The following is a 26488-nucleotide window of genomic DNA, read 5'->3' as shown; positions in this document are numbered from 1 at the left end:
GAATAAACAGTCGACATTTCAGAGCAAGATTCTTCGTTGGCCCAAGATGCTGACTGCTTTATTCCTCTCCGTGGATGCTGCCTGACCTGCTGAGTTCCTCCAGCATTTTGTGCGTGTTGCTCCAGATTTCCAGCTTCTGGAGAATCTCTTGTGTTTTTAACAGTGAATTCCGACCTGGTCTGGGGGTGCTGGAATTATTGTACCATACTTGTCAAAAAGTCATAGCAGGCTACAGCACAGAAATAAGCCTTTCGTGTCGAACTGCCAATCTGCCTCGTCCCATCGATCTGCACCCGGACCATAGCTCCCCATACCCCTCCCACCTGTGTACCTATCCAAACTTGTCCTAAACGTCACAACTGAACCTCATCCATGACTTCTGCTGCCAGCTCGTTCCACTCTCTGTGCGTGCCTCACACTAGGATTTCCACTGCACTAGCATGGCCATCTGCTGAATTATCACTCGAGTGACGTGCATTTATGTCCCACCAAGACAGCCAAGGAACTTTCAGATAATTAAATAATTCTGGAACGAATGGCCTGGCATCTGCTTTGGTGAAAAAACTGCTAGAATCCTCCAGCAACCCATATGGCAGATTTCTGTCCCAGAAATAATCCCATGAGAGTGCTTAGAGTCTCAACTATTTCACTGGCGGGTCAGAGTATTCAGGAAATACTCAGCTGATCAGACAGTGCCTGAGGAGAAAGGCGCAGAATTAAATTTCAGCTCAAATACAGTCCAATTAAATTTCAGCTCAAGCACAGTCCAGTTAAAGAATGAGACTCAATTTTCCTCGTGCTCAGTAGCCATTTTATTAGGTACGCCTGCTCATTAAAGCAAATATCTAACCAGCCAATCAGGTGGCTGCATCTCAGTGCATTAAAGCATGCAGACATGGTCAAGAGGTTCAGTTGTTCAGACCAAACATCAGAATGGGGAGGAAATGTGATCTAAGTGATATAGACCGTGGAATGATTACTGGGGCCAGTCAGGGTGGTTTGAGTATCTCAGAAACTGCCGATCTCTGGGATTTTCATGCACAACAGTCTCTAGAGTTTACAGAGAGCGGTGCAAAAAGAGAACTCCAGAATGTCCATGTTGGTTCAAGCTGACAGGAAGGTGACAGTAACTCAAATAACCACACGTTACAACTGTAGTGTGCAGAAGAGCACCTCTGAATGCACAAGACGTTGAACATTGAAGTGGAGAGACTACAGCAGCAGAAAACCTCACAGGTTCCACTCCTGTACCTATTAAAGTGGCCACTGAGTGTGTCATGAAATTTGCTGTTTTGTCACAGCAGTACAGTGCTATACATAGAATTACTATAAATTATAATAAGAAATATGTGTAAAAATAAATGTGATTCAAAATCAGAGCAAAAATGCTGGAGGATTTCCCAGTATTTGCAGAATCTCTTGTGTTAGTGAGATAATGTTCATGGGTTCATTGTCCTTTCACGAATCTGATGGCAGAGGGGAAGAAGCTGTTCCTGAATCGTTGAGTGTGAGTCTTCAGGCTCCTGTACCTCGACCTTGATGGTAGTCATGAGAAGAGGGCCTTAATGATGGATGCCTTCTTTTTGCGGCATCGCCTTTTGAAGATGCCCTCAGTGCTGGAGACAACCAAAAAACATTGACTCAGTCCCCCTGCCCTCTGATGCTAATCTGTTGGAAATTTCAGCATCCTCTCTGCATCTATTTCAGATCTTCAGCAACTTCCTTTTTGTTTTAATTCTACATTTCTGAGAAAGTTTTGTTGCAGCTGGAATTTTTTTTAAACTCAGTGTCTCTCCTTGGTCGGGTGAGTAGCCTGCCCCTTCGCTCTGGCCTGCTGCGTTGTCTCAGCAGAACTGTAAATGAGCAGTAAGATTCATGAAACAGGAAGCACTGGGAGCTTGTGATGCATTACCAGCTCCTGTTCGCACAGTGAAAGACTGCCATCTGCTGGATATGGAACAGAGAACATAAAATATTTATTCAACAGAGAATATAGAGTGCTAACACGAGGAATTCTGCAGATGCTGGAAATTCAAGCAACTGACAAAGGGTCTTGGCCTGAACCGTCAACTGTACCTCTTCCTAGAGATGCTGCCTGGCCTGTTGAATATAGGGTGCTTGTTTGTTTATTTATTGGCATACAGTATAGAACATGCCTTTCCACCCCTTTGAGCTACATTAGCTAGCAATCCCCCAACTTAATCCTAGCCTAATCACAGGAAGATTTACAATGACCAATGAACCCACCAACATCTACGCTCTGTCCGCCAGAGAAAGCAGGATCTCCCAGTGGCCACACATTTTAATTCCGCATCCCATTCCCATTCTGACATGATTATCCACGGCCTCCTCTACTGTAAAGATGAAGCCACACTCAGGTTGGAGGAACAACACCTTATATTCTGTCTGGGTAGCCTCCAACCTGATGGCATGAACATCGACTTCTCTAACTTCCGCTAATGCTCCTCCTCCCTCTCGTACCCCAACCGTTATTTATTTATATACACACATTCTTTCTCTCTCTCTCCTTTTTCTCCCTCTGTCCCTCTCACTATACCTCTTGCCCATCCTCTGGGTCCCCCCCTCCCCCTTTTCTTTCTCCCTGGGCCTCCTGTCCCATGATCCTCTCATATCCTTTTTGCCAATCACCTGTCCAGCTCTTGGCTCCATCCCTCCCCCTCCTGTCTTCTCCTATCATTTTGGATCTCCCCCTCCCCCTCCCACTTTAAAATCTCTTACTAACTCTTCCTTCAGTTAGTCCTGACGAAGGGTCTCGGCCTGAAACGTCGACTGTACCTCTTCCTACAGATGCTGCCTGGCCTGCTGCGTTCACCAGCAACTTCGATGTGTATTGCTTGAATTTCCAGCATCTGCAGAATTCCTTGTGTCTACCAACCGGTACATCTTTAGACTGTGGGAAGAAACCAGAGCACCCAGAGGAAACCGGCACAGTTACGGGGAGAACGTACAAACTCCTTACACCGGTGGAAATTGAACACAGGCCACTGGTACTATAAAGTGTTGTAAAATATAGAATATGGTACAGAACAGAAACAATCCCTCCAGCTCACAATGTTGTACCAAACTAATTGAATTAGTAATTCAACACCTACCTAAACTAATCCCTTCTGACCATAAGACAAAGAAGTAGAATTAGGCCATTTGCCCATCGAGTCTGCTCTGCCATTCCATCATGGCTGATTTATTATCCCTCTCAACCCCATTCTCCTGCCTTCTCCCTGTAACCCTTGATTTTCTGATGAATCAAGCTCCTATCAATCTCAAGGATGTGGTCTCCACAGCCGTCAGTAGCATTGAATAACGCTGATTCACCACCCTCTGGCTAAAGAAATTCCTCCTTATCTCTGTTTTAAATATACATCCCTCTATTCTGAGGCTGTGCCCTGTGGTCCTGGACTCCCCCACTATAAGAAACATCTTCTCCACATCCACTTTATCGAAGCCTTTCAATATTCGATAGGGTTCAATGAGATTCTCCCCTCCATCTAAGTATACCCAATGCTGTCCGAATTGTCGTGGGTTTACATAGAAAGTTTGTTTGTTTATTTGTTCGTTGGGATACAGTGTAGATACAGGCCCTTCTGGCCCTTCAACCACGCCGCCCAGCAAAATCTCTTGTGCTTGTAATTTTCTAAACCTCTATCAGATCTCCCATTGGCTTCTGTTGGTCCAGAGACAACAACCCAAGTTTGTCCAACCAGGCCCTGTAGCTCATATCCTCTAATGCAGATGGCACACAGGCGAACCTCTCTCCAAAGTCTCCGCATTCTGCCTGGAACGTATCTGAGATAATCCTTTGGAGAGAGCGAGAGCAGGAATTATCCCAGCATCGGTCAAAGTAACTTACTGATCACAGTTTCTGCCACTCTCTCAGGCAATGTAAGCCTGGTGCGCCTTGTCAAGCTTCTCAGCTTCAAGTTTAATTGTCATTCAGCCACACGTTTTATAAACCTGTATCAGATCTCCCGTGTGTACGGCCAAACATCAACAAAACATCGTTCCTCAGGGGCCAAGGTACAAAACACAGTGACGGTGGCACATACAGTCACAAGATGATTTTTGCACAAGTGTGGCAGCATGAAGGTTGACAGTGCATGGGATGTTGCCCTAGAGCCATGTTTCTGCAAGAACAAGCACACAGCAGTTCCTCATCTTGCGCTGGGTCAGTCACAGGCAAAGGCAGTTCAGTTCATGTTCCAGGGAGTGAACACTGGAGGGCAGCACCATCGGGAGTCTGCAGCCCTCATCCCAGCACAGACTCCAGCGTGCCACCACACCTCTGTCCTCTCCCACACCGCCACTGGGTGGCTGTAACAGGCGACACCACTGCATGACCAACACAACAACTGAGGCCATGCAGCCCCACCACTGTCAGTGAACCAATGAACCAGGCTTGCGGTATTTTATCTTGCCAGTGTCCAGCAGGGTCTTGCAATTACAAGAAAAAACATTAAAGCCACACCTTTGCACCATTCGTTGGACCCGGAGTGGGAACTGCTACCAAGCGCATCACCATCCTACCGGAAGACCAGAATCCAAGTGGAGGTACATACAGGGCATGGCGATCACTCGAAACGAGTAGGATGTTCTCCTGAGGGGTTATTCCCTTCACGTGCATGACATACACGGGCAGCCCCCACAGGGTCAAGTGGCGTGAAGTGCAAGACGACTGGGGACCGTTCACTGCAGCAGCCTTCTTCCATCTTCACCGTTGTTGTGTCGTCATCTTCCACCAGTTCCTCCATTCAGGTCTTGTTTGGATCGCTGTTGGTCTGGGACCTCCCGTTGACCTTACCTTCACGAGTGACCCTACCAGGAGCTGACATCCAGCCGGCATCACTTCATGTATTCATGAGCTATGGAACCATACAGCACAGAAACAGGCCCTTCAGCCCATCTCATCCATGCCCAGCCAGCTGGTCACGTCTGCCCTCGTTTGGCCCATAGCCATCCACTCCTCTCCTGTCCAAGGAGTTATCTAGATGGCAAGCTGACCAGAAATAGCATCTTCACATGCCTGAAGAGCCAGGTTAATGTGAAAAGGGAAAGACATTATGATGGTTTGGTGAGGGGTTGTCTTTGTTGGTCGGGGTTGACAATGGATGTTGCGTCCCAGAAGTCTACGCGATACACAAGCCAGGGCTGTTCGATACGGAGAGAAAGTTGTTGCCCGTGTAGCAGGCTCCGGTCTCTGCACATCTGAGGAACCCAAAGGAACGGCAGAGGCCGATACATTTTAACACCAGCATCATCACAGGAGTTGTCAGTTGGCATTGAACTCAACGTGGGACTGGCTTAGGGTCTCCAGTTCTGGATTTTTCCCTCGGGGTTTACTCCCAAAGCCTTCCCCATGAGTGGGGATAGCCACAAGGCAGTGGAGGTTTGAGATCAGGGTTTTCCTTCCCCTGGTGAGCTGCCAACCACGGTTGACGAGCCCCATCTGCCTGGCGACTGGTTTTAAGGTGCCAGTAACCCACCTTTACCCCGTCTCCTCTCGGTAGAAACAGTTCTGCCCGGCTCAGTGACTGAGCCACACGTGGGCAAGAGCTGGACTTGGTTGTCAGAGACTATTTGAGACACGCACCATTGGGAGCATTTAATAGGCAGTGGGATCTTGTACCTATTCCCGCCCCCGGCTATAACAACCATAAGTAACCATTAGGAGGGTATCAGTCACATTTTTGTTGTGTTACTGGTCTTGGCATTCAACTGGATTTGCAGCTGTGGTTAAAGTTACCCTCAGAATCACAGCATGGCTCCCATTCCCGATTCCATGTGGCTGGGCAGAACACTGAACTCTGAAAGGGCTCTCACTGGGCGGAATAATGTTTCTATATCTGGTTATCTAACAGTTATTAACCTGATCAAATCTTGCCTCCCTCCCACCAGTATCTAATGTTGTGTTATTCTCATTCACCTTCAGAGCCCGCCGTGTCCTCTTTAACTGCCCAGGCTGAGAGTAATTTTCTCTGCATTTCTTCTCTCCCCAGGTCTGCCTCCATGCCATCAGAGTTTGCAGCAGGTGAGGGCGTTTCCTGTGTGACGCGGTTATGATGTGTGTTGATCATTTGTGCTGTGTAATTGGGGACCTCTCGTCACATTCCCACCAGGGTCACGAGCCATGAGCTGCAAAGCTGGAGACCAACGTTTTGGGGCCCGGCAGTGGACAAAGTACAATGCAGAGTTGTGAACCCTTGAGACTGGAGAGCAGAATTAGCCCATTTGGCTCATCAGGTCTGCTCTGCCATTCCATCATGGCTGATTAATCACCCCTCTCAACCCCTTCCTCCTGCCTCCTCCCTGTAAACTCTGACACCCTGACTAATCAAGAACCTATCAACAGCCTCTGCTTTAAGAATACTCAATGACTTGGCCATCTGTGGTAATGAATCCACAGATCCACCATGGTCTGGTGAGAGAAATTCCTCCTCATCTCCGTTCTAAGGGGATGTTCTTCTACTCGGAAGCCATGTCCTCTGGTGCTAGACTCACCCACTATAGGAAACATCCTGTCCATATCCACTCTATCCAGACCCTTCAATATTTGATGTTTCAAGAGAATTGCGGTGAGTACCGTCCCAGAGCATTAAATGTTCCTCCAACGTTAACCCTTTCATTCCTGAATCATTCCTGTGCGCCTCCTCTGGACCCTCTCAGTCAATCCCATAACATGAAGTAGGCCGAAGTCATGAGCCATAGAACAGTACAGCAGAAATAAAGGCTCTTCAGCCCATCCAGTCTGTTGTAACCACCGTGCCCACCCAGCTTGTTCCAGTTTCCTGCATTTGGCCCATTCCACTCTGAGCCCCACCAATTCAGGTATTTCCTGGGTTCTGAGACGTATAGGAAGGATTGGTTAGACACAGCAAGGCAACAGGCCTTCCAGCAATGAGGGGGGGGGTCTCAAAGTAGAGGGCAAAGATTCAAGATGAAAGGAGAAAGATATTATTTTATGTAATTACTTATTTAGAAATATAGCACAGTAACAAGCTCACACCACCCAATTACACCCCCATGACCAATTACACCCCCTTGACCAATTACACCCCCGACCAATTACACCCCCTTGACCAATTACACCCCCGTGACCAATTACACCCCCCCTGACCAATTACACCCCCTTGACCAATTACACCCCCCTGACCAATTACACCCCCCGACCAATTACACCCCCGTGACCAATTACACCCCCCGACCAATTACACCCCCGTGACCAATTACATCCCGTGACCAATTACACCCCTGTGACCAATTACACCCCTCCGACCAATTACACCCCCGTGACCAATTACACCCCATGACCAATTACACCCCCATGACCAATTACACCCCCCTGACCAATTACACCCCCCCGACCAATTACACCCCCGTGACCAATTACATCCCGTGACCAATTACATCCCGTGACCAATTACACCCCTGTGACCAATTACACCCCCGTGACCAATTACACCCCCCCTGACCAATTACACCCCCATGACCAATTACACCCCCTTGACCAATTACACCCCCCGACCAATTACACCCCTGTGACCAATTACAGCCCCCCGACCAATTACACCCCCGTGACCAATTACACCCCCCCTGACCAATTACACCCCCCTGACCAATTACACCCCCCTGACCAATTACACCCCCCCGACCAATTACACCCCCGTGACCAATTACATCCCGTGACCAATTACACCCCTGTGTACAATTAACACCCCTCCGACCAATTACACCCCTGTGACCAATTACACCCCATGACCAATTACACCACCGTGACCAATGACACACCCCGACCAATTACATCCCCCCGACCTATTACACCCCCGTGACCAATTACACCACCGTGATCAATTACACCCCCCGACCAATTACACCCCCCCGACCAATTACACCCACGTGACCAATTAAACCGCCCCGACCAATTACACCACCATGACCAATGACACACCCCGACCCATTACACCCCCCGACCAATTACACCGCCCCTGACCAATTACACCCCCTGACCAATTACACCCCCTGACCAATTACACCCCTGTGACCAATTACGCCCCCCCGACCAATTACACCCCCCCGACCAATTACACCCCCCGACCAATTACACCCCCGTGACCAATTACACCCCCGTGACCAGTTACACCCCCATGATCAATTACACCCCCCTGACCAATTACACCACCCCTGACCAATTACACCACCCCTGACCAATTACACCACCCATGACCAATTACACCCCTCCGACCAATTACACCCCTCCGACCAATTACACCCCTCCGACCAATTACACCCCCCGACCAATTACACTCCCGTGACCAGTTACACCCCCGTGACCAGTTACACCCCCATGACCAATTACACCCCCCTGAGCAATTACACCCCCCCTGACCAATTACACCACCGTGACCAATGACACGCCCCGACCAATTACATCCCCCGACCTATTACACCCCTGTGACCAATTACACCCCCATGACCAATTACACCCCATGACCAATTACACCCCCCCTGACCAATTACACCCCCCTGACCAATTACACCCCCGTGACCAATTACACCACCCGACCAATTACACCCCCTTGACCAATTACACCCCCCGACCAATTACACCCCTGTGACCAATTACAGCCCCCCGACCAATTACACCCCCGTGACCAATTACACCCCCCCTGACCAATTACACCCCCCTGACCAATTACACCCCCCCCGACCAATTACACCCCCGTGACCAATTACATCCCGTGACCAATTACACCCCTGTGACCAATTACACCCCTCCGACCAATTACACCCCCGTGACCAATTACACCCCATGACCAATTACACCACCCGACCAATTACACCCCCGTGACCAATTAAACTGCCCCTGACCAATTACACCCCCTGACCAATTACACCACCGTGACCAATGACACACCCCGACCAATTACATCCCCCCGACCTATTACACCCCCGTGACCAATTACACCACCGTGATCAATTACACCCCCCCGACCAATTACACCCCCCCGGCAAATTACACCCACGTGACCAATTAAACCGCCCCTGACCAATTACACCACCGTGACCAATGACACACCCCGACCAATTACACCCCCCGACCAATTACACCGCCCCTGACCAATTACACCCCCTGACCAATTACACCCCTGTGACCAATTACGCCCCCCGACCAATTACACCCCCTCTGACCAATTACACCCCCCCCGACCAATTACACCCCCGTGACCAATTACACCCCCGTGACCAGTTACACCCCCGTGACCAGTTACACCCCCGTGATCAATTACACCCCCCTGACCAATTACACCACCCTGACCAATTACACCACCCCTGACCAATTACACCACCCATGACCAATTACACCCCTCCGACCAATTACACCCCCCGACCAATTACACTCCCGTGACCAGTTACACCCCCGTGACCAATTACACCCCCCTGACCAATTACACCCCCCCTGACCAATTACACCCCCGTGACCGATTACACCTCCCCAACCAATTACACCCCCCCGACCAATTACACCCCCTGACCAATTACACCCCCGTGACCAATTACACCCCCCCTGATTAATTACACCTCCTGACCAATTACACCCCCCCGACCAATTACACCCCCGTGACCAATTACACCCCCGTGACCAATTACACCCCGTGACCAATTAAGCTGCCAACCTGTGTATCTTTGGAGTGTGGGAGGAAACCCATGCAGTCACGGGGAGAGCGTACAAATTCCTCACAGGCAGTGGCAGGAATTGATCCTGGGTCTCTGGCACTGTATTACCGTTACACTGACCACTGTGCTACAGTACCGTCCATGGGGTAGGCTTGTATAGGTCAGCCCGACATTGTGGGCCGATTGGCCTGTACTGCCCCATACGGTTCTGTATTCTTAAATGATGCTATCATGCCTGGCTCAATCACTTCCTCTGGCATCTTGTTCCAGATACTCACCACACTCTGGGTGAAATAGTGCTCCCAGCACCCTAAATCCATGCCCCCCAGATTTGGTCTCCCCCACCCTGGGGAAGACTGGAGCCATCCACCTTATCTAAGCCCCGCTCATCATTTTAGACATTTTCATAAGGTTGCCCCTCGTCCTCCTACATCTTCCAAGAAAGTGGGTATGGATCAAACTTTCTAAGTCACGGTGGTGGGAATGAAAAGGGGGCTTTTATTTTTATTGAGATACAGGGTGGATTAGGCCCTCCCGGCCCTTTCAGTTGCACTGTTCAGCAACTCCCGGTTTAACCCCAGCCTAATCATGAGACGATAAAATAAAATGGACGAGTTGACGGCGCTAGCCAGGCGTCAGAGAACATTTCAGGAGTGCAAAGTTATGTGTTTCACTGGAACGGAGCTGCACGAGGACATACCCGATCAAAACTTTCCATGAACGGCTTCCAGACCGTTCGGGCTGACCGGGAGTGCACTGAGAGTGGTAAGCGTAAAGGAGTTGGGTGCTTACTGTTCTGGTTAACAACGGATGGTGCAATCCGGGTCATATTACGCTCAAGGAATGTGTTTGTAGACTGGATATTGAACTTTTTACTGTTGGATTTCAGCCACATTCCACCGAGATACAACACTGGGCGGCACGGGAGGTTGATCCTGCCTGTGGCCATCGAACTTGCAGCTCCTCTCCATCTGGCATAGTTTGCATTTTGTTGTTTGATTGTTTGTGGTTTTTGTATTGCTATATTTATGCTCTATTCTTGGTTGGTGTGGCTCTAACAAAACCCAATTTCCCTTGGGATCAATAAAGTATATCTATCTAACCAGCTTCCTAGCTGATTTCCAGCATCTACAGACTCTCAGTTGCCGTTCTTTTAGAATTCACTTTGTCTTCTCCGGCAGGGGGTGAAGACATCTATGATGACGTTGGTGCCGAAGACTTCCCACCTCCGCCTCCTGAATTCAGGTACGCCCAGCCCTGCCCGGGCTACAGCACACGAACCATATAGCCAATTTTGTTGGCGGGGGAGATGATCTTACTTAGAGATACGTCACAGTAACAGGCCCTTCAAGTTGTCGTTTAGTTATCTTTCAACCATACATGAATGCCCAAATGAAACAGCGTTCCCCCCAGGACCAATGTACAAAACACAGAACCAATGGTCAGACACAGCACAAGGCACGCATATAGCACATATATTTACGATGCCAGTAAACATACAGTCACACACAAAAGAAAATAATCTAGCCCAAGTCCCTGAGTGGCACATCCTGTAGATTGATGGTAGCTGGATCAGTCCAGTTGTCACTGTTGCAGCCACAGATTAAGGTAACCAGCTTGTCTGTTTATAGGAGTATAGGAATTGGGATGTAATGTTGAATTTGTATAAGGCATTGGTAAGGCCAAATCTGGAGTATTGTGTACAGTTCTGGTCACCAAATTATAGGAAAGATGTCAACAAAATTGAGAGAGTACAGAGGAGGTTTACTAAAATGTTGCCTGGGTTTCATCTCCTAAGTTACAGAGAAAGGTTGAACAAGTTGGGTCTTTATTCTTTGGAGCGTAGAAGGTTGAGGGGGGACTTGATAGAGGCGTTTAAAATTATGAGGGGGATTGATAGAGTTGACGTGGTTAGACTTTTTCCTTTGAGAGTGGGGAAGATTCAAACAAGAGGACATAGGTTGAGAACTGGAGGACAAAAGTTTAGGGGTAACATGAGGGGGAACTTCTTTACTCAGAGATTCGGACTTTATTCCCTGGAGTGTAGGAGAATGAGGGGAGATTTGAAAGAGATATACAAAATTACAAGAGGTATTGATAGGGTAAATGCAAGCAGGCTTTTTCCACTGAGGTTGGGTGAGACTAAAACTAGAGGTCAGAGGTTAAAGGTGAAGGGTGAAATATTAAAGAGGAATCTGAGGGGGAGTTTCTTCACTCAGAGGGTGGTGAGAGTGTGGAGCAAGCTGAGAGCGGACATGGTGGATGCAGGTTTGATTAAGAGAAGTTTAGGTAAGTACGTGGATGAGAGGGGTGTGGAGAGTGGTGCTCCAGCTGCAGGCTGATGGGACTAGGCAGAATAACAGTTCACACAGACTAGATGGGCTGAAGGGCCTGTTTCTGTGCAGTAGTGTTCTATAACTTGTGACTGAGGTGTGGGGTGGGAGAGTGGGTTGGGAAAGCAATAAGAAAGACTCCATCCATAAATTTTGGGTGAAAATTAAAGACATGTTCTCTCTCCGTTGAACAGTTTGAAACCGGGAACACCCAACAAAGGCAGAAAAGATGACAAGGATGCAAAAAGAATGAAAAAGCTAGAGAAAGAAGAAAAGGACTTCCGGAAAAAATTCAAAGTAAGTGTTTGATCTTTTATTTAGAGACACAGCACTGTAACACGCCCTTCCTGCCCAGTGAGCCTGGACTTCCCAATTACACCCTGTGACCAATTACCTACTAATCTGTATGGTTTTAGAATGTGGGAGGAAACCAGAGCACCCGGAGGAAACCCAAACAGTCAGGGAGAACAGACAAGTCCTTACAGGCGGCAGCGGGAATTGAACCTGGGTCACTGGCAATGTAATAGTTTTATGCCAACTGTGCTGCCCCTATTTTTCCATGGCTTCTGGAGGCTTAATTTTGACCTTGCTCTGCCAGTCAGAACATGGAACGTGGAGCAGAACAGGCATTTCAGCCCGTCGTGTTCTGGCAGACCGATTACATATTAGGAGCAGCTTCTTCCATCACCCACACCCCGCCCGCTGCCCAGTCCACGAATCCGTGTACACTACCCCATTATTCCTCTTAGAGCATAAGAACGCCTTGATTCCCTATTCCTTCTCTTTCTCCCATAGTCCACCGTCCTCTCCTATCAAGGTGGGGGGAGGGGGAACGAGGACAAGCTCAGAGATAAGTGAAGTCAGGTTGGTGGGGAGGGGAGGGTGAAGATGTTGGGTGGTGAGAGGTGAGGTCAGGTTGGAGGAGAGGGGAGGGTGAAGATGTTGGGAGGTGAGAGGTGAAGTCAGGTTGGTGGGAGGGGGTGAGGATGTTGGGTGGTGAGAGGTGAAGTCAGGTTGGTGGGAGGGGGTGAGGATATTGGGAGGTGAGAGGTGAGGTCAGGTTGGTGGGGAGGGGAGGGTGAGGATGTTGGGTGGTGAGAGGTGAAGTCAGGTTGGTGGGGAGGGGAGGGTGCAGATGTTGGGAGGTGAGAGGTGAGGTCAGGTTGGTGGGAGGGGGTGAGGATGTTGGGTGGTGAGAGGTGAGGTCAGGTTGGTGGGGGGGGAGGGTGAAGATGTTGGGAGGTGAGAGGTGAGGTCAGGTTGGAGGGGAGGGGAGGGTGAAGATGTTGGGTGGTGAGAGGTGAGGTCAGGTTGGAGGGGAGGGGAGGGTGAGGATGTTGGGAGGTGAGAGGTGAAGTCAGGTTGGAGGGGAGGGGAGGGTGAAGATGTTGGGTGGTGAGAGGTGAGGTCAGGTTGGAGGGGAGGGGAGGGTGAAGATGTTGGGAGGTGAGAGGTGAAGTCAGGTTGGTGGGAGGGGGTGAGGATGTTGGGTGGTGAGAGGTGAAGTCAGGTTGGTGGGGGGGGTGAAGATGTTGGGTGGTGAGAGGTGAGGTCAGGTTGGTGGGGAGGGGAGGGTGAAGATGCTGGGAGGTGAGAGGTGAGGTCAGGTTGGTGGGGAGGGGAGGGTGCAGATGTTGGGAGGTGAGAGGTGAAGTCAGGTTGGTGGGGGGTGAAGATGTTGGGTGGTGAGAGGTGAAGTCAGGTTGGTGGGAGGGGGTGAGGATATTGGGAGGTGAGAGGTGAGGTCAGGTTGGTGGGGAGGGGAGGGTGAAGATGTTGGGTGGTGAGAGGTGAAGTCAGGTTGGTGGGGAGGGGAGGGTGAAGATGTTGGGTGCTGAGAGGTGAGGTCAGGTTGGTGGGGAGGGGAGGGTGAAGATGTTGGGAGGTGAGAGGTGAAGTCAGGTTGGTGGAGGGGGTGAGGATGTTGGGTGGTGAGAGGTGAGGTCAGGTTGGTGGGGGGGGTGAAGATGTTGGGAGGTGAGAGGTGAAGTCAGGTTGGTGGGGAGGGGAGGGTGAAGATGTTGGGAGGTGAGAGGTGAAGTCAGGTTGGTGGGAGGGGGTGAGGATGTTGGGAGGTGAGCGGTGAGGTCAGGTTGGTGGGGAGGGGAGGGTGAGGATGTTGGGTGGTGAGAGGTGAAGTCAGGTTGGTGGGGGGGGTGAAGATGCTGGGAGGTGAGAGGTGAAGTCAGGTTGGTGGGAGGGGGTGAGGATGTTGGGTGGTGAAAGGTGAAGTCAGGTTGGTGGGGGGGGTGAAGAAGTTGGGAGGTGAGAGGTGAAGTCAGGTTGGTGGGAGGGGGTGAGGATGTTGGGTGGTGAGAGGTGAGGTCAGGTTGGTGGGGAGGGTGAAGATGTTGGGAGGTGAGAGGTGAAGTCAGGTTGGTGGGAGGGGGTGAGGATGTTGGGTGGTGAGAGGTGAGGTCAGTTGGAGGGGAGGGGAGGGTGAGGAAGCTGGGAGGTGAGAGGTGAGGTCAGGTTGGAGGGGAGGGGAGGGTGAGGATGTTGGGAGGTGAGAGGTGAGGTCAGGTTGGTGGGGGGGAGGGTGAAGATGTTGGGAGGTGAGAGGTGAGGTCAGGTTGGAGGGGAGGGGAGGGTGAAGATGTTGGGTGGTGAGAGGTGAAGTCAGGTTGGTGGGGAGGGTGAGGATGTTGGGAGGTGAGAGGTGAGGTCAGGTTGGTGGGGAGGGTGAAGATGTTGGGAGGTGAGAGGTGAGGTCAGGTTGGTGGGGAGGGTGAAGATGTTGGGAGGTGAGAGGTGAAGTCAGGTTGGTGAGGAGGGTGAAGATGTTGGGAGGTGAGAGGTGAGGTCAGGTTGGTGGGGGGGGAGGGTGAAGATGTTGGGAGGTGAGAGGTGAAGTCAGGTTGGTGGGGAGGAGAGGGTGAAGATGTTGGGAGGTGAGAGGTGAGGTCAGGTTGGTGGGAGGGGAGGGTGAAGATGTTGGGTGGTGAGAGGTGAGGTCAGGTTGGTGGGAGGGGAGGGTGAAGATGTTGGGTGGTGAGAGGTGAGGTCAGGTTGGTGGGGAGGGGAGGGTGAGGAAGCTGGGAGGTGAGAGGTGAGGTCAGGTTGGTGGGAGGGGGTGAAGATGTTGGGTGCTGAGAGGTGAAGTCAGGTTGGTGGGGAGGGGAGGGTGAAGATGTTGGGAGGTGAGAGGTGAAGTCAGGTTGGTGGGGAGGGGAGGGTGAAGATGTTGGGAGGTGAGAGGTGAAGTCAGGTTGGTGGGAGGGGGTGAAGATGTTGGGAGGTGAGAGGTGAGGTCAGGTTGGTGGGGAGGGGAGGGTGAAGATGTTGGGTGGTGAGAGGTGAAGTCAGGGTGGTGGGAGGGGGTGAGGATGTTGGGTGGTGAGAGGTGAAGTCAGGTTGGTGGGAGGGGGTGAGGATATTGGGAGGTGAGAGGTGAGCTCAGGTTGGTGGGGAGGGGAGGGTGAGGATGTTGGGTGGTGAGAGGTGAAGTCAGGTTGGTGGGGAGGGGAGGGTGAAGATGTTGGGAGGTGAGAGGTGAGGTCAGGTTGGTGGGAGGGGGTGATGATGTTGGGTGGTGAGAGGTGAGGTCAGGTTGGTGGGGGGGGAGGGTGAAGATGTTGGGAGGTGAGAGGTGAGGTCAGGTTGGAAGGGAGGGGAGGGTGAAGATGTTGGGTGGTGAGAGGTGAGGTCAGGTTGGAGGGGAGGGGAGGGTGAGGATGTTGGGAGGTGAGAGGTGAAGTCAGGTTGGAGGGGAGGGGAGGGTGAAGATGTTGGGTGGTGAGAGGTGAGGTCAGGTTGGAGGGGAGGGGAGGGTGAAGATGTTGGGAGGTGAGAGGTGAAGTCAGGTTGGTGGGAGGGGGTGAGGATGTTGGGAGGTGAGCGGTGAGGTCAGGTTGGTGGGGAGGGGAGGGTGAGGATGTTGGGTGGTGAGAGGTGAAGTCAGGTTGGTGGGGGGGGTGAAGATGCTGGGAGGTGAGAGGTGAAGTCAGGTTGGTGGGAGGGGGTGAGGATGTTGGGTGGTGAAAGGTGAGGTCAGGTTGGTGGGGAGGGTGAAGATGTTGGGAGGTGAGAGGTGAAGTCAGGTTGGTGGGAGGGGGTGAGGATGTTGGGTGGTGAGAGGTGAGGTCAGTTGGAGGGGAGGGGAGGGTGAGGAAGCTGGGAGGTGAGAGGTGAGGTCAGGTTGGAGGGGAGGGGAGGGTGAGGATGTTGGGAGGTGAGAGGTGAGGTCAGGTTGGTGGGGGGGAGGGTGAAGATGTTGGGAGGTGAGAGGTGAGGTCAGGTTGGAGGGGAGGGGAGGGTGAAGATGTTGGGTGGTGAGAGGTGAAGTCAGGTTGGTGGGGAGGGTGAGGATGTTGGGAGGTGAGAGGTGAGGTCAGGTTGGTGGGGAGGGTGAAGATGTTGGGAGGTGAGAGGTGAGGTCAGGTTGGTGGGGAGGGTGAAGATGTTGGGAGGTGAGAGGTGAAGTCAGGTTGGTGAGGAGGGTGAAGATGTTGGGAGGTGAGAGGTGAGGTCAGGTTGGTGGGGGGGGAGGGTGAAGATGTTGGGAGGTGAGAGGTGAAGTCAGGTTGGTGGGGAGGAGAGGGTGAAGATGTTGGGAGGTGAGAGGTGAGGTCAGGTTGGTGGGAGGGGAGGGTGAAGATGTTGGGTGGTGAGAGGTGAGGTCAGGTTGGTGGGAGGGGAGGGTGAAGATGTTGGGTGGTGAGAGGTGAGGTCAGGTTGGTGGGGAGGGGAGGGTGAGGAAGCTGGGAGGTGAGAGGTGAGGTCAGGTTGGTGGGAGGGGGTGAAGATGTTGGGTGGTGAGAGGTGAAGTCAGGTTGGTGGGGAGGGGAGGGTGAAGATGTTGGGTGGTGAGAGGTGAGGTCAGGTTGGTGGGGAGGGGAGGGTGAGGAAGCTGGGAGGTGAGAGGTGAGGTCAGGTTGGTGGGAGGGGGTGAAGATGTTGGGTGGTGAGAGGTGAAGTCAGGTTGGTGGGGAGGGGAGGGTGAAGATGTTGGGAGGTGAGAGGTGAAGTCAGGTTGGTGGGGAGGGGAGGGTGAAGATGTTGGGAGGTGAGAGGTGAAGTCAGGTTGGTGGGAGGGGGTGAAGATGTTGGGAGGTGAGAGGTGAGGTCAGGTTGGTGGGGAGGGGAGGGTGAAGATGTTGGGAGGTGAGAGGTGAAGTCAGGTTGGTGGGAGGGGGTGAGGATGTTGGGTGGTGAGAGGTGAAGTCAGGTTGGTGGGAGGGGGTGAGGATATTGGGAGGTGAGAGGTGAGGTCAGGTTGGTGGGGAGGGGAGGGTGAGGATGTTGGGTGGTGAGAGGTGAAGTCAGGTTGGTGGGGAGGGGAGGGTGCAGATGTTGGGAGGTGAGAGGTGAGGTCAGGTTGGTGGGAGGGGGTGATGATGTTGGGTGGTGAGAGGTGAGGTCAGGTTGGTGGGGGGGGGAGGATGAAGATGTTGGGAGGTGAGAGGTGAGGTCAGGTTGGAAGGGAGGGGAGGGTGAAGATGTTGGGTGGTGAGAGGTGAGGTCAGGTTGGAGGGGAGGGGAGGGTGAGGATGTTGGGAGGTGAGAGGTGAAGTCAGGTTGGAGGGGAGGGGAGGGTGAAGATGTTGGGTGGTGAGAGGTGAGGTCAGGTTGGAGGGGAGGGGAGGGTGAAGATGTTGGGAGGTGAGAGGTGAAGTCAGGTTGGTGGGAGGGGGTGAGGATGTTGGGTGGTGAGAGGTGAAGTCAGGTTGGTGGGGGGGGTGAAGATGTTGGGTGGTGAGAGGTGAGGTCAGGTTGGTGGGGAGGGGCGGGTGAAGATGCTGGGAGGTGAGAGGTGAGGTCAGGTTGGTGCGGAGGGGAGGGTGCAGATGTTGGGAGGTGAGAGGTGAAGTCAGGTTGGTGGGGGGGTGAAGATGTTGGGTGGTGAGAGGTGAAGTCAGGTTGGTGGGAGGGGGTGAGGATATTGGGAGGTGAGAGGTGAGGTCAGGTTGGTGGGGAGGGGAGGGTGAAGATGTTGGGTGGTGAGAGGTGAAGTCAGGTTGGTGGGGAGGGGAGGGTGAAGATGTTGGGTGGTGAGAGGTGAGGTCAGGTTGGTGGGGAGGGGAGGGTGAAGATGTTGGGAGGTGAGAGGTGAAGTCAGGTTGGTGGAGGGGGTGAGGATGTTGGGTGGTGAGAGGTGAGGTCAGGTTGGTGGGGGGGGTGAAGATGTTGGGAGGTGAGAGGTGAAGTCAGGTTGGTGGGGAGGGGAGGGTGAAGATGTTGGGAGGTGAGAGGTGAAGTCAGGTTGGTGGGAGGGGGTGAGGATGTTGGGAGGTGAGCGGTGAGGTCAGGTTGGTGGGGAGGGGAGGGTGAGGATGTTGGGTGGTGAGAGGTGAAGTCAGGTTGGTGGGGGGGGTGAAGATGCTGGGAGGTGAGAGGTGAAGTCAGGTTGGTGGGAGGGGGTGAGGATGTTGGGTGGTGAGAGGTGAGGTCAGGTTGGTGGGGAGGGTGAAGATGTTGGGAGGTGAGAGGTGAAGTCAGGTTGGTGGGGAGGGGAGGGTGAAGATGTTGGGAGGTGAGAGGTGAAGTCAGGTTGGTGGGGAGGGGAGGGTGAAGATGTTGGGAGGTGAGAGGTGAAGTCAGGTTGGTGGGAGGGGGTGAAGATGTTGGGAGGTGAGAGGTGAGGTCAGGTTGGTGGGGAGGGGGGGTGAGGATGTTGGGAGGTGAGAGGTGAGGTCAGGTTGGTGGGAGGGGGTGAGGATATTGGGAGGTGAGAGGTGAGGTCAGGTGGGAGGGGAGGGTGAGGAAGCTGGGAGGTGAGAGGTGAAGTCAGGTTGGTGGGGGGGGTGAAGATGTTGGGTGGTGAGAGGTGAAGTCAGGTTGGTGGGGAGGGTGAAGATGTTGGGAGGTGAGAGGTGAAGTCAGGTTGGTGGGAGGGGGTGAGGATGTTGGGTGGTGAGAGGTGAGGTCAGGTTGCAGGGGAGGGGAGGGTGAGGAAACTGGGAGGTGAGAGGTGAAGTCAGGTTGGTGGGGGGGGAGGGTGAAGATGTTGGGAGGTGAGAGGTGAGGTCAGGTTGGAGGGGAGGGGAGGGTGAAGATGTTGGGAGGTGAGAGGTGAGGTCAGGTTGGTGGGGAGGGGAGGGTGAGGATGTTGGGAGGTGAGAGGTGAAGTCAGGTTGGCGGGGAGGGTGAAGATGTTGGGAGGTGAGAGGTGAGGTCGGGTTGGTGGGGAGGGTGAAGATGTTGGGAGGTGAGAGGTGAAGTCAGGTTGGTGGGGAGGGGAGGGTGAAGATGTTGGGTGGTGAGCGGTGAAGTCTGGTTGGTGGGGGGGGTGAGGATGTTGGGAGGTGAGAGGTGAGGTCAGGTTGGCGGGGAGGGTGAAGATGTTGGGAGGTGAGAGGTGAGGTCAGGTTGGAAGGGAGGGGAGGGTGAAGATGTTGGGTGGTGAGAGGTGAGGTCAGGTTGGAGGGGAGGGGAGGGTGAGGATGTTGGGAGGTGAGAGGTGAAGTCAGGTTGGAGGGGAGGGGGAGGGTGAAGATGTTGGGTGGTGAGAGGTGAGGTCAGGTTGGTGGGGAGGGTGAAGATGTTGGGAGGTGAGAGGTGAGGTCAGGTTGGTGGGGAGGGGAGGGTGAAGATGTTGGGTGGTGAGAGGTGAGGTCAGGTTGGTGGGAGGGGGGGAGTGTTGGTGAAGATGTGGGAGGTGAGAGGTGAGGTCAGGTTGGTGGGAGGGAGGGTGAGATGTTGGGGGTGAGAGGTGAAGAGGTTGGTGGGGGGGTGAAGTCAGGTGAAGTCAGGTTGGGGAGGAGGAGGTGAGAGATGAATGTTGGGAGGTGAGAGGTGAAGTCAGGTTGGTGGGGAGGGGAGGGTGAAGATGTTGGGTGGTGAGAGGTGAGGTCAGGTTGGAGGGGAGGGGAGGGTGAGGATGTTGGGAGGTGAGAGGTGAAGTCAGGTTGGAGGGGAGGGGAGGGTGAAGATGTTGGGGGTGAGAGGTGAAGTCAGGTTGGTGGGGGGGTGAGATGTTGGGAGGTTGTCAGGTGGTGAGAGGTGAGGTCAGATGTTGGGTGGTGAGAGGTGAGGTCAGGTTGGTGGGAGGGTGATGTTGGGAGGTGAGAGGTGGTCAGGTTGGTGGGGAGGGGAGGGTGAAGATGTTGGGAGGTGAGAGGTGAGTCAGGTTGGTGGGAGGGGAGGGTGAAGATGTTGGGAGGTGAGAGGTGAAGTCAGGTTGGTGGGAGGGGGGGTGAAGATGTTGGGTGGTGAGAGGTGAGGTCAGGTTGGTGGGGAGGGGGGGTGAGGGTGGGAGGTGAGAGGTGAGGTCAGGTTGGTGGGAGGGGGTGAAGATGTTGGGAGGTGAGAGGTGAGGTCAGGTTGGTGGGAGGGGAGGGTGAAGATGTTGGGAGGTGAGAGGTGAAGTCAGGTTGGTGGGGAGGGGGGGTGAAGATGTTGGGTGGTGAGAGGTGAAGTCAGGTTGGTGGGAGGGGGTGAGGATGTTGGGAGGTGAGAGGTGAGGTCAGGTTGGTGGGGAGGGGAGGGTGAAGATGTTGGGAGGTGAGAGGTGAAGTCAGGTTGGTGGGGAGGGGAGGGTGAAGATGTTGGGTGGTGAGAGGTGAGGTCAGGTTGGTGGGGAGGGGAGGGTGAGATGTTGGGAGGTGAGAGGTGAGGTCAGGTTGGAGGGGGGGAGGTGAAGATGTTGGGGGTGAGAGGTGAGGTCAGGTGGTGGGGAGGTGGATGTTGGGAGGTGAGAGAGGTGAGGTCAGGTTGGGTGGTGAGGGTGAGATGTTGGGAGGGAGAGGTGAGGTCAGGTTGGTGGGGAGGGTGAGATGTTGGGAGGTGAGAGGTGAGTCAGGTTGGTGGGAGGTGAAGATGTTGGGAGGTGAGAGGTGAGGTCAGGTTGGTGGGGAGGGGAGGGTGAAGATGTTGGGTGGTGAGAGGTGAGGTCAGGTTGGTGGGGAGGGGAGGGTGAAGATGTTGGGAGGTGAGAGGTGAAGTCAGGTTGGTGGGGAGGGGAGGGTGAAGATGTTGGGAGGTGAGAGGTGAAGTCAGGTTGGTGGGGAGGGGAGGGTGAAGATGTTGGGTGGTGAGAGGTGAGGTCAGGTTGGTGGGAGGGGAGGGTGAAGATGTTGGGAGGTGAGAGGTGAGGTCAGGTTGGTGGGGAGGGGAGGGTGAGGATGTTGGGAGGTGAGAGGTGAGGTCAGGTTGGTGGGGAGGGGAGGGTGAAGATGTTGGGTGGTGAGAGGTGAAGTCAGGTTGGAGGGGAGGGGAGGGTGAAGATGTTGGGAGGTGAGAGGTGAAGTCAGGTTGGTGGGAGGGGGGGTGAGGATGTTGGGAGGTGAGAGGTGAGGTCAGGTTGGTGGGGAGGGGGGGTGAGGATGTTGGGAGGTGAGAGGTGAGGTCAGGTTGGTGGGAGGTGATGTTGGGAGGTGAGGTGAGGTCAGGTGAAGGTCAGGTTGGTGGGAGGGGGTGAAGATGTTGGGTGGTGAGAGGTGAAGTCAGGTTGGTGGGGAGGGGAGGGTGAAGATGTTGGGAGGTGAGAGGTGAAGTCAGGTTGGTGGGATGTTGGGGGTGAGAGGTGAAGTGTTGGGTGAAGGTGAGAGGTGAGGTCAGGTTGGTGGGGAGGGGAGGGTGGAGGATGTGGGAGGTGAGAGGTGAGGTCAGGTTGGTGTGGGAGGTGGGTGAGATTTGGGAGGTGAGAGGTGAGGTCAGGTTGGTGGGAGGGGGGGGAGTGGGAGGTGAGAGGTGAGTCAGGTTGCTGGGAGGTGAGAGGTGAAGTCAGGTTGGTGGGGAGGGGAGGGTGAAGATGTTGGGTGGTGAGAGGTGAAGTCAGGTTGGTGGGAGGGGAGGGTGAGGATGTTGGGAGGTGAGAGGTGAGGTCAGGTTGGGGGGAGGGGAGGGTGAAGATGTTGGGAGGTGAGAGGTGAGGTCAGGTTGGTGGGGGGGGAGGGTGAAGATGTTGGGAGGTGAGAGGTGAGGTCAGGTTGGAGGGGAGGGGAGGGTGAAGATGTTGGGTGGTGAGAGGTGAAGTCAGGTTGGTGGGGAGGGGAGGGTGAAGATGTTGGGAGGTGAGAGGTGAGGTCAGGTTGGTGGGGAGGGGAGGGTGAAGATGTTGGGAGGTGAGAGGTGAAGTCAGGTTGGTGGGGAGGGGAGGGTGAAGATGTTGGGAGGTGAGAGGTGAGGTCAGGTTGGAGGGGAGGGGAGGGTGAAGATGTTGGGAGGTGAGAGGTGAGGTCAGGTTGGTGGGGAGGGGAGGGTGAAGATGTTGGGAGGTGAGAGGTGAAGTCAGGTTGGTGGGGAGGGGAGGGTGAAGATGTTGGGAGGTGAGAGGTGAGGTCAGGTTGGTGGGGAGGGGAGGGTGAAGATGTTGGGTGGTGAGAGGTGAGGTCAGGTTGGTGGGAGGGGAGGGTGAAGATGTTGGGAGGTGAGAGGTGAGGTCAGGTTGGTGGGGAGGGGAGGGTGAAGATGTTGGGAGGTGAGAGGTGAGGTCAGGTTGGTGGGAGGGGAGGGTGAAGATGTTGGGTGGTGAGAGGTGAAGTCAGGTTGGTGGGGAGGGGAGGGTGAAGATGTTGGGAGGTGAGAGGTGAAGTCAGGTTGGTGGGGAGGGGAGGGTGAAGATGTTGGGAGGTGAGAGGTGAAGTCAGGTTGGTGGGAGGGGGTGAAGATGTTGGGAGGTGAGAGGTGAGGTCAGGTTGGTGGGGAGGGGAGGGTGAAGATGTTGGGAGGTGAGAGGTGAGGTCAGGTTGGTGGGGAGGGGAGGGTGAAGATGTTGGGAGGTGAGAGGTGAAGTCAGGTTGGTGGGGAGGGGAGGGTGAAGATGGGGGTTGGGTGGTGAGAGGTGAGAGGTGAGGTCAGGTTGGTGGGGAGGGGAGGGTGAAGATGTTGGGAGGTGAGAGGTGAAGTCAGGTTGGTGGGAGGGGGTGAGGATGTTGGGAGGTGAGAGGTGAGGTCAGGTTGGAGGGGAGGGGAGGGTGAAGATGTTGGGTGGTGAGAGGTGAAGTCAGGTTGGTGGGGGGAGGGTGAAGATGTTGGGTAGGTGAGAGGTGAAGTCAGGTTGGTGGGGAGGGGAGGGTGAAGATGTTGGGTGGTGAGAGGTGAGGTCAGGTTGGAGGGGAGGGGAGGGTGAGGATGTTGGGAGGTGAGAGGTGAAGTCAGGTTGGTGGGGAGGGGAGGGTGAAGATGTTGGGAGGTGAGAGGTGAGGTCAGGTTGGTGGGGAGGGGAGGGTGAAGATGTTGGGAGGTGAGAGGTGAGGTCAGGTTGGTGGGGAGGGGAGGGTGAGGATATTGGGAGGTGAGAGGTGAGGTCAGGTTGGAGGGGAGGGGAGGGTGAGGATGTTGGGAGGTGAGAGGTGAGGTCAGGTTGGTGGGGAGGGGGGGTGAGGAGTTGGGAGGTGAGAGGTGAAGTCAGGTTGGAGGGGAGGGGAGGGTGAGGATGTTGGGAGGTGAGAGGTGAGGTCAGGTTGGTGGGGAGGGGAGGGTGAAGATGTTGGGAGGTGAGAGGTGAAGTCAGGTTGGTGGGAGGGGGTGAGGATGTTGGGTGGTGAGAGGTGAGGTCAGGTTGGTGGGAGGGGGTGAAGATGTTGGGAGGTGAGAGGTGAGGTCAGGTTGGTGGGGAGGGGGGGGTGAGGATGTTGGGAGGTGAGAGGTGAGGTCAGGTTGGTGGGGAGGGGGGGTGAAGATGTTGGGAGGTGAGAGGTGAAGTCAGGTTGGTGGGGAGGGGAGGGTGAAGATGTTGGGAGGTGAGAGGTGAGGTGAGGTCAGGTTGGTGGGGAGGGGGGGTGGATGGGAGGGGAGGGTGATGTTGGGAGGTGAGAGGTGAGGTCAGGTTGGTGGGGAGGGGAGGGTGAAGATGTTGTCAGGTGGTGAGAGGTGAGGTCAGGTTGGGGGGAGGGGAGGGAGATGTTGGGAGGTGAGAGGTGAGGTCAGGTTGGAGGGGAGGGGAGGGTGAAGATGTTGGGAGGTGAGAGGTGAAGTCAGGTTGGTGGGGAGGGGAGGGTGAAGATGTTGGGAGGTGAGAGGTGAAGTCAGGTTGGTGGGGAGGGGAGGGTGAAGATGTTGGGTGGTGAGAGGTGAGGTCAGGTTGGAGGGGAGGTGGAGGGTGAAGATCAGGTTGGTGGGAGGTGAGAGGTGAGGTCAGGTTGGTGGGGAGGGGAGGGTGAAGATGTTGGGAGGTGAGAGGTGAGGTCAGGTTGGTGGGGAGGGGGGGTGAGGATGTTGGGTGGTGAGAGGTGAGGTCAGGTTGGTGGGGAGGGTGAAGATGTTGGGAGGTGAGAGGTGAAGTCAGGTTGGTGGGAGGGGGTGAGGATGTTGGGTGGTGAGAGGTGAAGTCAGGTTGGTGGGGAGGGGAGGGTGAAGATGTTGGGAGGTGAGAGGTGAAGTCAGGTTGGTGGGGAGGGGAGGGTGAAGATGTTGGGAGGTGAGAGGTGAGGTCAGGTTGGTGGGGAGGGGAGGGTGAGGATGTTGGGAGGTGAGAGGTGAGGTCAGGTTGGAGGGGAGGGGAGGGTGAGGATGTTGGGAGGTGAGAGGTGAAGTCAGGTTGGTGGGGAGGGGAGGGTGAGGATGTTGGGTGGTGAGAGGTGAAGTCAGGTTGGTGGGGAGGGGAGGGTGAGGATGTTGGGAGGTGAGAGGTGAGGTCAGGTTGGTGGGGAGGGGAGGGTGAGGATGTTGGGAGGTGAGAGGTGAAGTCAGGTTGGTGGGGAGGGGAGGGTGAAGATGTTGGGAGGTGAGAGGTGAGGTCAGGTTGGTGGGGAGGGGGTGAGGATGTTGGGTGGTGAGAGGTGAGGTCAGGTTGGTGGGGAGGGTGAAGATGTTGGGAGGTGAGAGGTGAGGTCAGGTTGGAGGGGAGGGGAGGGTGAAGATGTTGGGTGGTGAGAGGTGAGGTCAGGTTGGTGGGGAGGGGAGGGTGAGGATGTTGGGTGGTGAGAGGTGAAGTCAGGTTGGTGGGGAGGGGAGGGTGAAGATGTTGGGTGGTGAGAGGTGAGGTCAGGTTGGAGGGGAGGGGAGGGTGAGGATGTTGGGAGGTGAGAGGTGAGGTCAGGTTGGAGGGGAGGGGAGGGTGAGGATGTTGGGAGGTGAGAGGTGAGGTCAGGTTGGTGGGGAGGGGAGGGTGAAGATGTTGGGTGGTGAGAGGTGAGGTCAGGTTGGTGGGGAGGGGAGGGTGAGGATGTTGGGAGGTGAGAGGTGAGGTCAGGTTGGTGGGGAGGGGAGGGTGAAGATGTTGGGAGGTGAGAGGTGAAGTCAGGTTGGTGGGGAGGGGAGGGTGAAGATGTTGGGTGGTGAGAGGTGAAGTCAGGTTGGTGGGAGGGGGTGAAGATGTTGGGAGGTGAGAGGTGAGGTCAGGTTGGTGGGGAGGGGAGGGTGAAGATGTTGGGAGGTGAGAGGTGAAGTCAGGTTGGTGGGGAGGGGAGGGTGAAGATGTTGGGAGGTGAGAGGTGAGGTCAGGTTGGTGGGGAGGGGAGGGTGAAGATGTTGGGAGGTGAGAGGTGAGGTCAGGTTGGTGGGAGGGGGTGAGGATGTTGGGAGGTGAGAGGTGAGGTCAGGTTGGTGGGGAGGGGGGTGAGGATGTTGGGAGGTGAGAGGTGAAGTCAGGTTGGTGGGGAGGGGAGGGTGAAGATGTTGGGAGGTGAGAGGTGAAGTCAGGTTGGTGGGGAGGGGAGGGTGAAGATGTTGGGAGGTGAGAGGTGAGGTCAGGTTGGAGGGGAGGGGAGGGTGAGGATGTTGGGAGGTGAGAGGTGAAGTCAGGTTGGTGGGGAGGGTGAAGGGTGAGGTGATGTTGGGAGGGTGAGAGGTGAGAGGGGAAGTCAGGTTGGTCAGATGTTGGTGAGAGGTGAAGTCAGGTTGGTGGGAGGGGGTGATGGGAGTTGAGAGGTGATCAGGTTTGGGAGGGGGTGAGAGGTGAGAGGTGAGGTCAGGTTGCTGGGGAGGGGAGGGTGAAGATGTTGGGAGGTGAGAGGTGAAGTCAGGTTGGTGGGGAGGGGAGGGTGAAGATGTTGGGTGGTGAGAGGTGAAGTCAGGTTGGTGGGGAGGGGAGGGTGAGGATGTTGGGTGGTGAGAGGTGAAGTCAGGTTGGTGGGAGGGGGTGAAGATGTTGGGAGGTGAGAGGTGAGGTCAGGTTGGTGGGGAGGGGAGGGTGAGGATGTTGGGAGGTGAGAGGTGAGGTCAGGTTGGTGGGAGGGGGTGAGGATATTGGGAGGTGAGAGGTGAGGTCAGGTTGGTGGGGAGGGGAGGGTGAGGATGCTGGGAGGTGAGAGGTGAAGTCAGGTTGGTGGGGGGGGTGAAGATGTTGGGTGGTGAGAGGTGAAGTCAGGTTGGTGGGGAGGGTGAAGATGTTGGGAGGTGAGAGGTGAAGTCAGGTTGGTGGGAGGGGGTGAGGATGTTGGGTGGTGAGAGGTGAGGTCAGGTTGCAGGGGAGGGGAGGGTGAGGAAACTGGGAGGTGAGAGGTGAAGTCAGGTTGGTGGGGGGGGAGGGTGAAGATGTTGGGAGGTGAGAGGTGAGGTCAGGTTGGAGGGGAGGGGAGGGTGAAGATGTTGGGTGGTGAGAGGTGAAGTCAGGTTGGTGGGGAGGGTGAGGATGTTGGGAGGTG

General features: G+C 54.7%; 1 protein-coding gene across 5 annotated transcripts in view; it reads left to right on the top strand.

Moving 5' to 3' along the window:
- Positions 1-26488, top strand: part of LOC134347255 (FYN-binding protein 1) — a 253395-nt gene that overhangs the window by 181510 nt on the left and 45397 nt on the right. For all 5 annotated transcript variants that reach the window (XM_063049617.1, XM_063049616.1, XM_063049618.1 and 2 more), the window contains 3 exons: positions 6012-6043; positions 10869-10932; positions 12215-12317. In XM_063049617.1, coding sequence (XP_062905687.1) covers positions 6012-6043; positions 10869-10932; positions 12215-12317 — 199 coding nt within the window. The remainder of the gene's footprint in view (positions 1-6011; positions 6044-10868; positions 10933-12214; positions 12318-26488) is intronic.

Source organism: Mobula hypostoma, chromosome 5 (genome assembly GCF_963921235.1).
Source record: "Mobula hypostoma chromosome 5, sMobHyp1.1, whole genome shotgun sequence".
Taxonomy (NCBI): Eukaryota; Metazoa; Chordata; class Chondrichthyes; order Myliobatiformes; family Myliobatidae; genus Mobula; species Mobula hypostoma.
The sequence above is the reverse complement of the archived record's forward strand: the minus strand, read 5'-3'. Positions and strand labels throughout refer to the sequence as shown.